General features: G+C 39.6%; 1 protein-coding gene across 5 annotated transcripts in view; it reads left to right on the top strand.

Moving 5' to 3' along the window:
• Positions 1–4,189: 4,189 nt before the first annotated feature.
• The window catches only part of cnih3 (cornichon family AMPA receptor auxiliary protein 3), a 115,502-nt gene continuing 104,754 nt past the window's right edge, over positions 4,190–14,937 (top strand). For 3 of the 5 annotated variants that reach the window (XM_034228632.1, XM_034228633.1, XM_034228629.1), the window contains exon 1: positions 4,190–4,715. In XM_034228632.1, the coding sequence (XP_034084523.1) occupies positions 4,638–4,715 (78 nt within the window). In that variant the 5' untranslated portion in view covers positions 4,190–4,637. The remainder of the gene's footprint in view (positions 4,716–14,937) is intronic. The other 2 variants (XM_034228631.1, XM_034228630.1) reach the window with 2 other exon arrangements.

Raw genomic sequence — 14,937 nt, 5'->3', positions numbered from 1 at the left:
GAGTACGGATCTTATTTATCAGGAACACTTTATATGCAGGAACACAAATCCTACCTTTAATTTAAAGCCAGAAAGTGTTAAACACTCTTACTGTTAACCTCACTAACTTGTTTCATAAAATGCGTATTTTATGAAACAAGTCTAGAATGGAGTAAGACAGTTGTGGTTGTGGACCACAACTATCTTAGTCCATTCTAGACGAGATGATGTTTGAGATGTTGATCATTTTGATGGTTAATAGCCTTCTGATTGTCAGCTAGCTGCTAGCTGCCTTGTTAAACACACTTAATGAAATCTCTACATAAACATAAAAACCACCAGGCTGTTGCTCTTGGTTAGTCGCCACTGTTCCAACAAGCACAAACTTGCGTGTCAACGAACTAAACCATTATTTACTGAATTAGATGGGGGGGGGGAGCCATAGCATATAAACTAATGCACTTCTCCCAAAGAAAATATTTTTTTTTTGTTCGCAGAATTCTGAGATTAAAGTCAGAATTCTGAGAAAAAAGTCAGAATTCTGAGATTAAAGTCAGAATTCTGAGATGAAAGTCAGAATTCTACGGAGCCCCCTAGGGGAAATGGAGAAGAAAAAAAAAATTATTTTAAAAAAGAAAAAATGTTTTGCGAGATATCGCAATACTTTTGCGAGATCTCGCAAAACCCCGTTGCAGTTTGTAGCACTCCTCTCCCTCCTCAAGCTGCAGATTGTGACCAATTCTTGATGTTTAGCTCGGATGACGGCGCGTATCGAACTGTTCTGATAGAAACGACTCTGTAGCTCGTTGTCTACCTTGCTATGATTGTTTGTATTTTTACAACGTTATGTTCATGAGTTATTGATCCGCGAAATTCGAATCTGTCAATAACTCAGCTCAGAGGGACGTGCATGTCCCCTTGCTCTGAGTATTCTCTTGAGGTGTCTTCACTTATGTGAAATCCTTTATATATACAGTCTATGTGTGAAACCCGTGCCTATTGCCAAGCACTGATGTTATATCTTTATATTTAAGGCCAAGCTCAAAGTAAAATCGATGAACCGCTCCATTGTTGTGGTTTCTGTGTTGCCGTAGCAGCCGAACTGACCAGGAAGTACATTGAGCTAAATGAAAAGTATTGCGATATCTCGCAAAAGTATTGCGAGATCTCGCAAAGGTTTTGCGAGATCTCGCAAAACATTATTTTATTTTTTTTCAAATACATTTTTGTCTTCTTCTCCATGTCCCCTAGGGGGCTCTGTAGAATTCTGACTTTTTTCTCTCAAAAAAATAAATGTTTTTTTGTTCTGAGAAAAAAGTCAGAATTCTGAGATTAAAATCAGAATTCTGAGACAAAAGTCAGAATTCTGAGATTAAAGTCAGAATTCTGACTTTTTTCTCAGAACAAAAAAAAAACATTTTTTTTTCAAATCCTCCCAAAAAAATTATTCATGTGGCCCTAATCCTCTTCCGTAATTATTCAATGTGTGCGGCAAAAAAATAATCACCATAGAGTGGCAAAGTCCCTCCCCTTCCGGGGGAGCTCCATGGGACCTTATTTCGGGAAAATTATGTATTGAAGCCAATGGAGAGAGAAAGATTATCTTTCGATCCTGTTTGAATTGTACCACAAATTACACATATGATGTTTGTCAATTTAAAAGATAATTTTGCAAGTCAAACAAATAAAAATATGTCGTAAAACTGTGAAGTAACACATTTGTTTGTGTGAAACACAACTACATATCTGGTCTTGCAGACTCTCACAACAACACACGTCACCAAGATGGCCGTCACTACTGTCTTGTCAAAAAAGTGATTGACGATCACTATCAACACGTCCAGAATAATGTCATGCAAAGCTGCCTGCCTGCCTTCCTTTGATTCTCTCTGAACTGCCTGATCTTTTTAATGTTTAATCTCAACCATTTGTGCAGATAACATGAAGTAGAACAGATCGCCGATGCTAATGTAGCGTTAGCGTTAGCATTTCTCCCCCGGGCTTAAATGGTGTATTATAGAATGATCACCCCGCTGTGACAGTACTCTTCAAAGGGTTCACGAAAAATGACTACTACTCTTACTGTTTAACATTTTGGGTTACTTGATGTTACTTGATGTTAAGGCTAATAAAAATGACAAGGCTAAGACTGTAATGCTAACTAACGTGCTTGCTACTAGCTAGGTAGCTAACTTGATCCAGCCAATCCTGGTCCTTTCATCAGACAGGAAGCGAAAGAACGAGCAAGGCCCATTGCTGGTATGATAACAACCTGGTTGCCTACTAAGCACACAGGCATCTTGTTAAAGTTATCTTATTTTAGCTATCTCTTATATTTAGCCGAGGAAAACAATTGTGACATCAGTTATGACATGACTCTGGGAGTTGTAGTCTTTCTAGTTGCGTATTTTTCATAGTCTTTTATTTCAACAGTTTTACAACAAACTGTGACTTTTTTGACATGGAAATGATTTTTTAAGATTGACAAACATCATATGTGTAATTCATGGCACAATTTAAACGGGATCGAAAGATATTTTCTCTCTCCATTCACTTCAATACATAATTTTTCCGAAATAAGGTCCCTTGGACCGGAAGTAGATGGGCGTGACTTCGCCACTCTATAGAGCGGCAAAGTCACTCTTTTTTTTCTCCTTTATTCAATAACATGTAGCCTACATGTGCTGTTGTATTTGCTGTAAAGTGTCTCTACTGTAGGCTAATTTTATTATATGTAGGCCTACAGCACTTTGGCTCGACCAAAAATCGTTTATAAATGTGCTATATAAATAAAACTTAATTTGATTTGATTTGACATGTACACACAGAAATAAATATAACAAAAATGGTGGGAAAAAAACAATGAAAACATTGGAGTTTCCAATCTCCAATGTGCAATGTGTGACGTCAATTTTGTTTTATCTCACCGGAAGTTACTTACTCATTACTCAGCAGATTGTTTCCCTCTTGTTCTGTCAGCATCACATGTGATGAAAGAAGGCTGCCGTTTAGTCAAAAGTAACGATTGCACTGTGGCTGCCTCGAGCTGTTGCTAGGCGACACGGTGCCCATGTCAAGTTCAGACAGAGCAGATAAATCTGAAATCCCGTTTGAACAAAAATTTCAAAATAAAAGTCGCATTCAGCTCTCCTAAAACTATTAAAATCGGTGTACTATATTATAAAACGGTGTGCTCACAAGTCACAACATTATTATATAGACCTTTGCAAAAAATACAAAACAGGTAGATTAGGCTACCCCCTACATTTTACTTTTATAAGAGCTACATTAAAGCAAGGACCTTCCAATTGTTACAATAAAAGGTCCCATAGTACTGTCAATGTGTTCCACCAATGATATGCGATATAAATTATGGATGGATGGTTTGTTAAAGTGCCACATTCAATTCAATGTATTGCCATTACAAAAACATAATGCCATCATTCCAAGAACTTGTAAATATGATGAATAGGCCTAGGCTATATATATTATATATCAATGTAAATGTCATGACAAATTGGCTATCTGTAACTCTCTGTACCCAATATACATCTGTCGACAGGGATATAATAACATCCCTTAATATGTATTCAGGCATATACAGTAGGCCTATGTTTCCCAGATGTCTAGACACAGCATTAGGCCTCTGTGAAATTGTAATTATTCCTCTGTGACACAAGTGCAATTTAGAAAAGCGACAGACTGTGGCGCCAGTGTCCCAGTTTAAGTGAAGGGTAAGCCTCAATCCAAGCAGAGGGTTCCGTCTCTCTGAAGTCATCAATGATACTGTAGTTGTATTACCTAGATTTACCTGCGTAAAATATTAGTGGTTTGGTGTCATTTTAGGACCAATTTTAGAACTTCCTGAACGTCTCCTTACCCACTGAGGTTGAATATATTGAATTAAGTGGTGAATCTAATTATTTATCACAGATGAGCATAGCAAATTGCGTGGTTTTATTTTTTGTTGCAGACTCAGCAGTCACACAAATACAAATACAAATAGTAAACTGTCTTTTTTAAATTTATTTTTGAATCATTCGCCAGCAAGTTCCAGAATAATTTGGTAATATTAAAATGATCCAAACCACAGTGGAAGACCTTGATGTCAATCCCTTTTGGAATTGGAGCTCGACATTTGAACACACCAGCTTCCCCCATTTTTAAATCCACCTGTTCACGCGCATTCCTGTGCACGCGGCAGCTGATAGGTGTGTGAGGAAGCCGAATTTTTGAAGAGCTCGTGCAGGGAGACACATCAGAGCTCCTCCCGCCGCTGCTGAATGGATTACCTTCAGTTCCACCTCTCCCGGATGCTTCTCAGCACACACTGCTAACCTCACTCTGCCTTCCCATGATTCCATGACCAGCGCGTGGACACTGCTCGCGGACCATGTCAGTGATTTGAGCCCCACTTTGACTCCCCATCCCCGCTGCTGCTGGCTGGACACACGGCTCTTCCTGCGGGGAGGTTTTCCTGCAACAATTTGTTTTCTGAGGGTCGAAATCATGGTGCCTGTACCGCATCGGCTCCAAATGGCACTGTGAGAACTTTCCTCCTCCTCCCCCCCACCCCTCCCCCTTATTTTTTTATTTTAGATGTTTGTCATTGGGATCGTGCTTCTTTGGGAAATTAGCCACCGTGTCCCCTTTCAATTATGTTCACTTTTGCTGCCTTCTGCTACATGCTGTCTCTGGTCCTCTGTGTGTCCCTGATCTTCTTTGCAATATGGCACGTAAGTACCTCAGCATGACTTTTGTTTGATGTCACCAGCTGATCGTATTGGATGCATGCTTTATATAAGTGCAGGTGTGATATGTGTGTGTAACAGTGCCACATAGTCCAGAGCCCTGGGCGTTTATTCATTCATTTCAAATGCATATGCTCCAGCCGTTACAAATGAAGGATATTTTTGGCTGATATTTCCTTTTAATATGACAGGGACACCTGTGTCTTCAACTCTTGCTCCATCATTCAGACGTGCATCCATCTTTTCCCCCAATTTGTCCCAATTTTACCCTTTTTCTAATCTTCATTCATGCTGACCCAATTTCATATGCGGAAAGGCTTGTCATAGATACATTAAATGGCCTTCCTTCTATATCATTTACAAAATCTAATACTGTTACCCCCAGCCCCCCCTATAATTTCTCTGCTCTGCTTCCTCTGCCTTTAATCAAACCTCGGCTGAGCTGCTCACCAGTGTCAGTGTGACTGACTGCGTTATTATATTTGAATATTCTAATTATTTGCTCGAGGAGCGACATCTCCATCATGCAGAGCCTTATGTAAAGACAGATTTGGGTCAGGTCTTACAGCCTACAGCCTATTGCCCCCCAATCTGCCTTTGGCACGGAAACAGAAACAGACCTGATGCACTTGGGATGAATGATCCTCCGGCAATTACAGCTAATAGTCGGTCAGACTGTCTGTCAGACAGTGGCCCATGTGTTTGTTTACAGAGCAGAAATAAAGAGGCCAGGACAGTGAGAGGGCATGCAACCATGGAAGAACAGACACAACTGAGATATCATGCAAAAATATATAACCCTTTAATGCTAAACTGATGAGGAAAGACCTCGCCGACTTGCTATAGATAGACAGAAACCCCTTCTATTCTGCATTTTATGTAAAATGCAGCACTAGTGGAAGGATCACAATGAAACACATTATGCTGTAGGTTCAGCAATAATCCATCGCACCAAGCTTCATTTTGCATTCTGCTTAAGACAGCAGAAACGGTCGAGATGCCTCCACAGATGATTCCCAGTTGCGTTGACGTACAGACGCGCAGAATAATAAGCTGGTGCTCCGTACCGCGAGGGAAAGTCATTACGAAGAGGTGGAGGTGAGAACGCATGGAGCTGTGGAGGAACCGAGGCTGCACATTAACACCAGACACCTGCCAACTGCTGGGGAGAGGCTGGCGGTTACTCTTTCACTTCTATCAGCCACTTTGGCAGGTAGCCATCTCTCCGTCAGTGATTTTCTTTCTTGGATTTCACAATCTCACCTAGTTTCAAAACCACTGCTGCCTGGACAAAAGGTTAGATTGGAATGCCTTGAGCTGCTGTGCATTGCTTAAAAGAGCAAGTGTGCTGAGTCCAACTACCCAGGGTAAAATCAAGCTGTAAATATAGTGAGTCAGGGTAAGGGAACATAAAAAGACAGAGGCAATGAAACAGGCCAAATTGAAAAGACAAAATTAGTAATGAACTGCAATGACTCAAAACATATTACCAGTCCGGTCGGCAGGTAACATGAGCGGCTGATTCATGGAAGTCAGGGAATGACAAATGACCGCACACAGTCAGACTTCTGTCTAATTAGCCACAATCAATCAAACCATATACTGCCAACACAATTAGCTTGTTATCTACTCCTCCACTCATTTTCAGGTAATGATCAATGTGACGTAAATGTATTTTGAAGTAGGAAACACATTGAGTCCTCTTCCGTCCCCTTTACACTCACATGAGGCTATTTAGCGAGACACCTGTAAGACAAATAAAGGAGTAGTCAGGATTATTTTGGCATATTTCAAGACGGATCCCACACTTTAGTGGTTTCAGACCCCTTTTTTATGTAGGCCTATGTACTATTAAATGCCGTCAACGTTAAAAAGATAACGCTTGAGATAATCTGAAAACGATCAAGCGTTACGAAATCAACACAAACTAATCATATTGCCAAGTTGACCCGAAGTTGTTCCCATAATACCACCACGGATGTTTCCCATTTTTATTGCATGGCCGTGAAAAGGGTGGAATTGGCCAAAAAGACATGTGTTGAACTGACTGGAGCCGTCTTTACATCAGTTAGAACCATCACTACCTCGTTGTAACGGCACACCTGCAACCGTTCGCTTTAGTTGTGAAAACAGATAAAAATGCATTTTTCTGAACCATGCGGCAGTTTCTTGAAGTTCCTCAGGAGTGTGAGATAGAGGACAAAAACCTCCCTTAAGGAACAGATAGTAGTTACAGTATGATAGCAGCAGAAAGAATGCCCTATGTAAGGGTGTGACACATTATACAGAGGGGTATCACTGTTCGTGACAGTGGCTTTCTCCATGCTTGGTTGGAAAATTGTCTGACTTTGTGGCATACATTTCGAAAGCAGGTTATAATAAATATGCAACAAAGGCTATACTTGTTTATTCCCCCCCCTCCCCCCCAAAAAAAAAAGAAGTCAAAACTAGTATTGCATCTTGAGATCAATCATGATCAATCACAGATTATTATTGTGATTAACTTGATTAGACTTTTGAAATTGATTGACAGCACCAATACTGTTATATAAATAAAAGGGGGCTGGCATATTAAATATATATATTTTCAGAGCAATTGACTGAAACTAATGATGATGCAGGAGAACTGGATCTGGTGTCTCACAAACTGAAGGTTTTAATTTAAAGGCAAACAAACGTAACAAATAGGGGAATACAAGTATGGAGTCACATGTGCCAATATATATTCTTCCAACAGCTTTTCGGGTCTTCATATTTACCAAATTCTTGACCTGGTCATGAACATATTTGCAAAAAACAGAGGCAACACCAAAAGATTAAGATGGATGTCATCTCCCTGGTGTGACCTAGCGAAGACCTACCCTAAATGATTTCTAATAAATCAAAAAATATGCTTAAAATCTGATTTGTGAATATATACATTTAGGTATAGTAGTAGATAGGGATTAGCGAAAAGATTACGTGGCACTTGAAGGTGACAACAATTAAATATGACATGCCTATGGATAATTAGCATGTGCCAGTATTCTCCCTGTGGGATATAATGATGATCCACTTCAGAAAAGATACAGCAGTTGTCAGAATCATCCTGTTCATCAAATGAAGTTCAACAGCACCGTCACCCATGGGAGCACTCACGTAAGCGATTACGAAGGCATTTTAATTAACATACAAGGTGAACTGTGACCCCCCCTGAGCTCTCCGGCTCATCGCTAAGACACTCGCACTCTGCTTGAGTGATTCTCCTCCCTTGGAACCGCGGCCCCTAATGTGCTCTAAGTGTCATTAAAGCTGGGAGCGAGCCACACACTCCACCGATGCTCCTCGGATGGATGGGAAAGCCCCGCGGTGCCAATATGATGCAGAGGTTGTTCTGGCAGCGAGACAGAGGGCAGAATGTCAAAGAATCAGTTATGCTCCCAGATGGGCTTTCCATTATACTGCAGCAATGGCATGGAATGGGCAGTAGGATTTGAAAGCATGATTTGTATTGATAATGCTGATTCGCTTATATGCATGCTAACGAATGTGACCGTTAGCTTAGCTCTCCTGAGGTCCGTAACAGGTTGGCACACAAACCCTGTAACAACAAACGTTCTTAAACTTTGGTTTTAAATGAGAAAGAAATGTTTTTAACAACGTTTTTAATATACTGTAGGCATTTATTAAGTTTGCTGTTGTCTTTAATTGTGCGTAAAATGATAACAAGTTAAGATCTGATTGAGCTAACTAAGTCAAGCTAACCGTCGCTGGTATCTAGCTTTGTCACATGACGGTGGCAAGAAAGCTGAATGTATTACACACAAAATCAAACTTCATTATTCAAGCAATTGGTTATAACCTAAACATCTTTATGAAATTGGTGCCCTTTAAGAAAAAATAGTATAGTCACTTTATTTTAATACTTTTTTTTGTTATAGGGAAGTAAAAAGGCAGTAAAAGTATCAGTACTGGAGATACTAGTATTTGTTAATTTATTTGATCAAATAAACACACTTGTGGTGTTGTGATAAATAAATGCATGACAAACTGTAAAGAGAAACCAAAGGGTTGTCATCAACATCATTTCTGAATTATTGGCATGAAGTCCCACAATTGTCTGACACTTAGCTAAAGCATCAACAAAGCCGCTGTCTCTGAGAGCTGCGATGATAATTTGTGATACACAGGGCAAATTATCTCTACCACTATCATACATAGGATTATCCACTTTAAGAAACTGACTAGCACATGGTTCGGCAAAATGCCTTTCTTTTGTTTTCAGCGAATGTGTACAGTTGTGCCGTAAAAGCAATTTTCTTACTGATGTTGAGTGGTCTCCAGTCAGTGCAATGCAGTGGCGAGCCGTCAGGGCCCTCTAGGCCCTCTGTGAGGGCCTAAGATATTCTAAAAAATAATATTTGAAAACATAAAAAAAAAAAAAAAAGATTAAATATGATTTTTTATATTTTGTTGTTGTTACATTTTTCATTAGTTTTACCAAAATAACTTGATTTAATTGTATTTAAAATAATATTTCCAAAGAAATAAATCCTTCAAATCGGCCTGTTCAGTTTCTGTTGGAATGTGAAGGGTTAAATGTCGTCTCTGCGAGTTATATGAAGACGGGAGAGCTTGTTGGTCCCTCTCTACATTCACAGAGGGCCCGCTATAGTAACTCAACGAGAGAGTAATGTCAAATGACAGTACAATTGACCAATTATATCTTCCCTCTAAATGGGCGGGCTTTATTTCCGCGGACTTTATGACAAGTTCCGCCCGCTGTGAGGTCTATGCAAGTGGTGCAGTGACGCATCCTAAAACCCGGAAGTAAGCTGCGCTCGGATTCTCTCAACAGAAAGCAGTGGGATTTCTCCATAGGATTTTGGAAAATAGCTTGAAATAAGGTCCGTGGAAAACGAACCTGTTAGATAAATGCACGTTTTGTTCAGCCGGATAATATCCACATGTCTACCCTACTTTTATTATTTTCGAATCATAAATCTAATCGATAGATTTATGATCGATAGATTTATGATTAGCATAAGTTTGTTCATGATGGCTCACTTCAGTGATAGTGATGACATCGTTGCGAAATTATTAACCGAGTCATTTTCAAGATTGAGTTACAATGATAAACTGGAGTGGCAAAGGATCAGCTGAATGACCCGCAAGTGCTTCATCCAAAAGGACAGGAGGATGGACTTTGTGTTTAAGTGATTTGATCATCAAAGGTAGGCCTAAGTCATTTTCAATGTGGGTCGCCGTGCCGACTTAATTCATTTGTAATTGTGACTTGGCTGTGGGTGCCCTGTCATGATAGGTGTTTATATATAAATGGTATTGTTTTGTGTGGTAGAGGGTCGCTGTCATTGATGCGTTTTGCACCCCGGGCCGCTGTTTTGATATTCCGCTGAAGTATACGCTGTGACGTAATTTCTCTTCTTTTTTGTCGAGGGAAGGGGGGGGGGGGGGGGGTATAAAAGTCACAGCTCGCCACTGGTGCAATGCATGTCTCTTAGACTGATTCCTCCACTTTCTTTGCCTTTTCACTACCATTTGATTCATGGTCAACATCAGCCCTGGAATTACGGGAGCAGGGAATGTGATTAATATGCGTGAATTTGAATTGAATGCATTAAGGTTTCCAGATTAAACGTGAGCACTAGCGCGCTAACGTTGACAGCCCTAGATACTAAGCTAATGCTTCAATACATATTTTCCAGTTATACAATGACAGGGCTCATTCTGACTGAGAATACATTACCTGTGTATACTTGTTGTTGGAGTAGATTGGCTGATACAAGTTTTGAATGCGGGACCTTTTGCGTTTGATTTAGTTATTGAGTGTAGTATCTAACTTTGCGCAAATAAATTAGTTTACTTTTTCACAACTGCCAATACGTTCTTAGAGACAGCAGGACATCTACACAATAGAGTGGTGCACGCATCTACCGATCATAAATCTATGGATTAGATTTATGATTCGAAAAATATAAAAGTAGAGTAGACATGTGGATATTATCCGGCTGAACAAAACGTGCATTCATCTAACAGGTTCGTTCTACAGACCTTATTTTCAGCTATTTTCCAAAATCCTATGGAGAAATCCCATTGCTTTTTTGTCGAGGGAACCCATGCGGAGCTTACTTCCTGGTTATAGGATGGACTACACCACTCTATTGGACCCTCTTGTAGGTTAATATAGCCTGGCAATGAGGGTGTAATGCTTTTATTCCTGAGCTTTTCTTCTCTTTACCCTCTTCCTTCCAACCGCTTTCCCTTTCTGTAAATAATCTCTGCAAAGTAAATGCTGGTTTAAACACCACAGATCATGATTGTATGCACAGTTCAGGATGGATTAGCAGGATAGCAGCTCTGCTAGCATCGCACTTGGCATCGCTTCCTCGCGAGCATGACTCTCCATCAGGCTGAGATATTGACGTGGCATTCACAGGTTTAACAGAAGTGTCATGTGAATAACCATTCACACTGAGCCACCATACAGTAACTCCCCCTCATCTGTGATTGTCTCTCTGGTGTTCTGATGTGCAGGAGGGAGAGAGAAGCTAAGGGTGTGGGACAGTGGAGAAGGACTTAGAAGGAAATGCATTGAGATGAAATGTAAAGGATTAGCGTTTCGAATGACAGGAGGTTTATTTAGCCTGAGACACAGATTTGAAAGTGTGGGAGAAAGATTGAAACTGAGAAGCCTACCATGCTTTGTGCTCATTTCACTCAAACTGCCAAAGACCTAAGAATGTTCCCTTGATCTGTGATGCTTCAGAAAGCTACACGAGTGATGCTGGTATGATAAGGTAGAACAGGGGGAAAGGCCAGAAAGACTTGCTTATTTGGAGTTTGCACTAGAGAAGATTTGACATAGATGACTGGAGCAAAAATGATGATCAGGCATGAAGAAGCAGGAAAAAAGCTGATTTGAAGATGTGAGCATGCAGCACTGCAGATCAAAGGAAGACAGGAGTGATAAGTAACAAAATTAAACCTCTGTTTGGAGTATGAAGCTTCCTGGTGGGTTGAGACAGATCAAGCTTTTCTAAGAGACAAGGTTGACAGCATGGGATAAAAACACGGAATAGATGAAGAGAGATAAAGAGCGTAATAATGAACTAGAGACAGAAGAACAGACCACTTCACAAGTAACGCTTTGTGTTGTGGGGAGGGCACTCTAAATTCCCACGGTCTTCATCTGGATTATTCATGTCTTAATAACAGCAATGAAATAAAGATGAAGTGCCTCCAGCTCTCCCCTTAATGTAATGATTACTACTCTTTGCCGCTTTATCCAAAAACAATGCTCTCATTCAATATTTACTTTACAATGGATCCAATATAGGAGAAATGGAGTATTTTGAATCCTCTTTATATTCATGAGCTACTATACAGGGCCCAGGGAGCAGGGTGGGGGTGCGGTGAATATCTCAAGGGAACCTTCGACAGAGCCCTGGAGACAAACCGTCTCTCTGGTACCTGACCCAATGGAGGTTCTAGACACATTTAATGAGAGGCACATTTAAGCGGGAAAAAAGAGACGTGTTCAAGATTTAAGCTTTTTCAGTTCAGTATAAAGTCATAGGCTAGCGCACAAGGAAACATACCATTATTGATGATAACATGATTGGTAACATCATTTGTGTCAATGACTTAGTTGTAATTTTTGTTTAGTTACTTACTGTACCATTAACCTAAATGCAGTTAAGGGGAATAAAACAAATGTATTTGTTAATATTTGTTGGTATTTGTTTTAGTAACATAATTTATTTCTGGAACTTTGTTTCAACCTGGCCCAGGTTACAGCACAGTATTGGCTGCAACACGATGACAAACTGCATTATAATATATTTATTCCTTTTGAGGGGGGCCACAGGGGGGTCCAAGCACAGTGTTACAGGGTCATTTGGCCTGTTGCACCTACCCTCAGAGCCGCCCAGGACTTGACCACACTCCGTACTTGGTCAGTTTTGGTAATTAAACCCATGACCCTTCCAAGTCAAGTCCTGTACGAACTGATCCACTACCAGTCTAAAACCTATACAGTGTCTCAGATGGCATTGTTGCTATCTATGAGTTAAAGGCCGGTCAGTTGTAATTTTTCCAATGAATTGTTCGATAAGTGGGTAGTAATTAGGGCTGCACGATATATCGTGTCATGACGATAATCGCGTTATGCGCATTCACATCGCAGGACGTGTGTTTTTTATTAATAAAAATGTTTAGGATGTGCCCGTGCGATATTAAGTAGGCAAATTAACTCAAATACGTCATGTTACAATTATTTTGCTGCTTGCTACAAAAGGAAAAGTTACTTGAGTGAGTGACATGCAGGCTCTGCATGCACAGCAAACCACCAATCACAATCATTCTTGATCAGATCACAGCAGGATAACCAAGCTAGCTCAGCTTATTGCTCTGATAACTTAAGATCCAGAAGTCCGTGACTAAAATCCTTCATTCGGTTAAATATTGTTAAAAAAATACCAATTGCATAGCATTAAAGTTCAAGAAAGGATGGTTTGCGGACAAAAAAAACGGTCTTTTCTTCAATTCCTATATCACAATATATATCGCAGGGGAAGAAAATATCGCAATGTCAGTTTTTTCCAATATCGTGCAGCCCTAGTAGTAATAGGACTCATCTCATAATTCATGAGCTGCTATACAGGGCCCAGGGAGCAGGGTGGGAGTTCTATTCCTAGTTCAAGGACACCTTTGTCAGTGACCCTTCGTTTCCCAAGCCAAGTCCCCTATGAACTGAACCACTACAGTCTTAGATTTGCAAGATGGCAAGATAATTGTAGCTAGCCTTCAGTTAAAGACGGTCAGTTGTACATTTTCTAATGATTTGTGGATAGTTTGGGTCCACTTTATTGAGAATGGTCTTTAAAAGACAATGCTGATTTATTAGAAACGCAGTCTTTGTTTAAAGTTCCCACCACAAATTATACTGGTTGATATTGTATTTATCAAAATACCACACATGTTTACTGCATTCATTTCTGATAGGATCTTTTTTTAGCATCTTATGTATTTTCATATGCTCAATTGGTATGTTCTCTAATAACCATCAATGTAGAAATATGTGCTTTTTATTTGGCTTTGCTCCTTTGTACATACAGTGGAGCCATAGATACAGAATTTTCTGGAAGGAAGACATTTTACGTAATTTGATCTTGTCACATTAAGAACAAGGTTACAGGTTCTTAGTTTTAAAGTTCCATCTATCATATCTACTGGTTAATATTGTATTTATCACAATAATTTCAAGGATTTTGGTACTTGGAGGCAAAGCTCTCATCAAGCAGCCAGGTTCTAGTGTCAACGACAACTTCACCTTGTTCTGAAATTCAAAGATGTGTCGCGTGGTGCCAATTGAATTCTTTTTAAAAGAAAAAAACAAAGGCAATCAGATTTCAGGCAAGATTGATACGACATTTTGTTGCGGAGCTTGATCTTTTTGCTAGAATAAAACATTGTCAACATTTTTCTGTATCAATTTTCAAAGGTATTTGAGATGGACTTAGCTGTTAAGATTGTTGTAAGCCAACTGTTGCAATAACAACTTACAAACTCCATTAAGCCTTTGTTTACAAGATAGGGACTAGAAATCTGAAATAAAAACTGTTGACATTGCCAGTTTTGCAGTGAATATATATTATATTAAATCTTATTATTTATTACATAAAAAAGGGGGACAATAAGAGTTTCATGTATTTTGACCATGGTAAATGTAAACTGATGCAGGCTGGCTGAATTGCGCACTAATTAACGTCATAAACCTTGTGAAAAATCTGAAAATTGACTGTAAATGGTCAAACATTGAACACACAATAAAGAAAATAGCCAAACTACAGTTCATTAGTGTTTTTAGAATATATTATATCTTTATTATCCAACAGGGTGGAATGTAGGTAGTAGATGACGAAGAGTAGCAGAAGAGGAGTGATATTAAGCTGCCCTCTATGTTGACCAAAACAAACTGACAATTGACAAACTGGTCGGCTCTATGGCTTGAGCTTTCTTGCCATTTGAAATATTATTTCGTCTTACGGTCTTTGTTTAACACAATAAGAAACGTCTGCAGAACACTGCAGTATTTGGTCGCCCTATAGGCTTCAACCGGAAGACACCAAATGTTGGTATTAATCTCTTTCTGCAAACGTGTACAAGTACAGCAGGTCAAAGTTTTACCAGGATGTCATTTTGAACA

Source organism: Gymnodraco acuticeps, unplaced genomic scaffold (assembly GCF_902827175.1).
Source record: "Gymnodraco acuticeps unplaced genomic scaffold, fGymAcu1.1, whole genome shotgun sequence".
Lineage (NCBI taxonomy): Eukaryota > Metazoa > Chordata > Actinopteri > Perciformes > Bathydraconidae > Gymnodraco > Gymnodraco acuticeps.
Note: the sequence above shows the minus strand (reverse complement) of the source record. Positions and strands in the feature narration are given on the sequence as shown.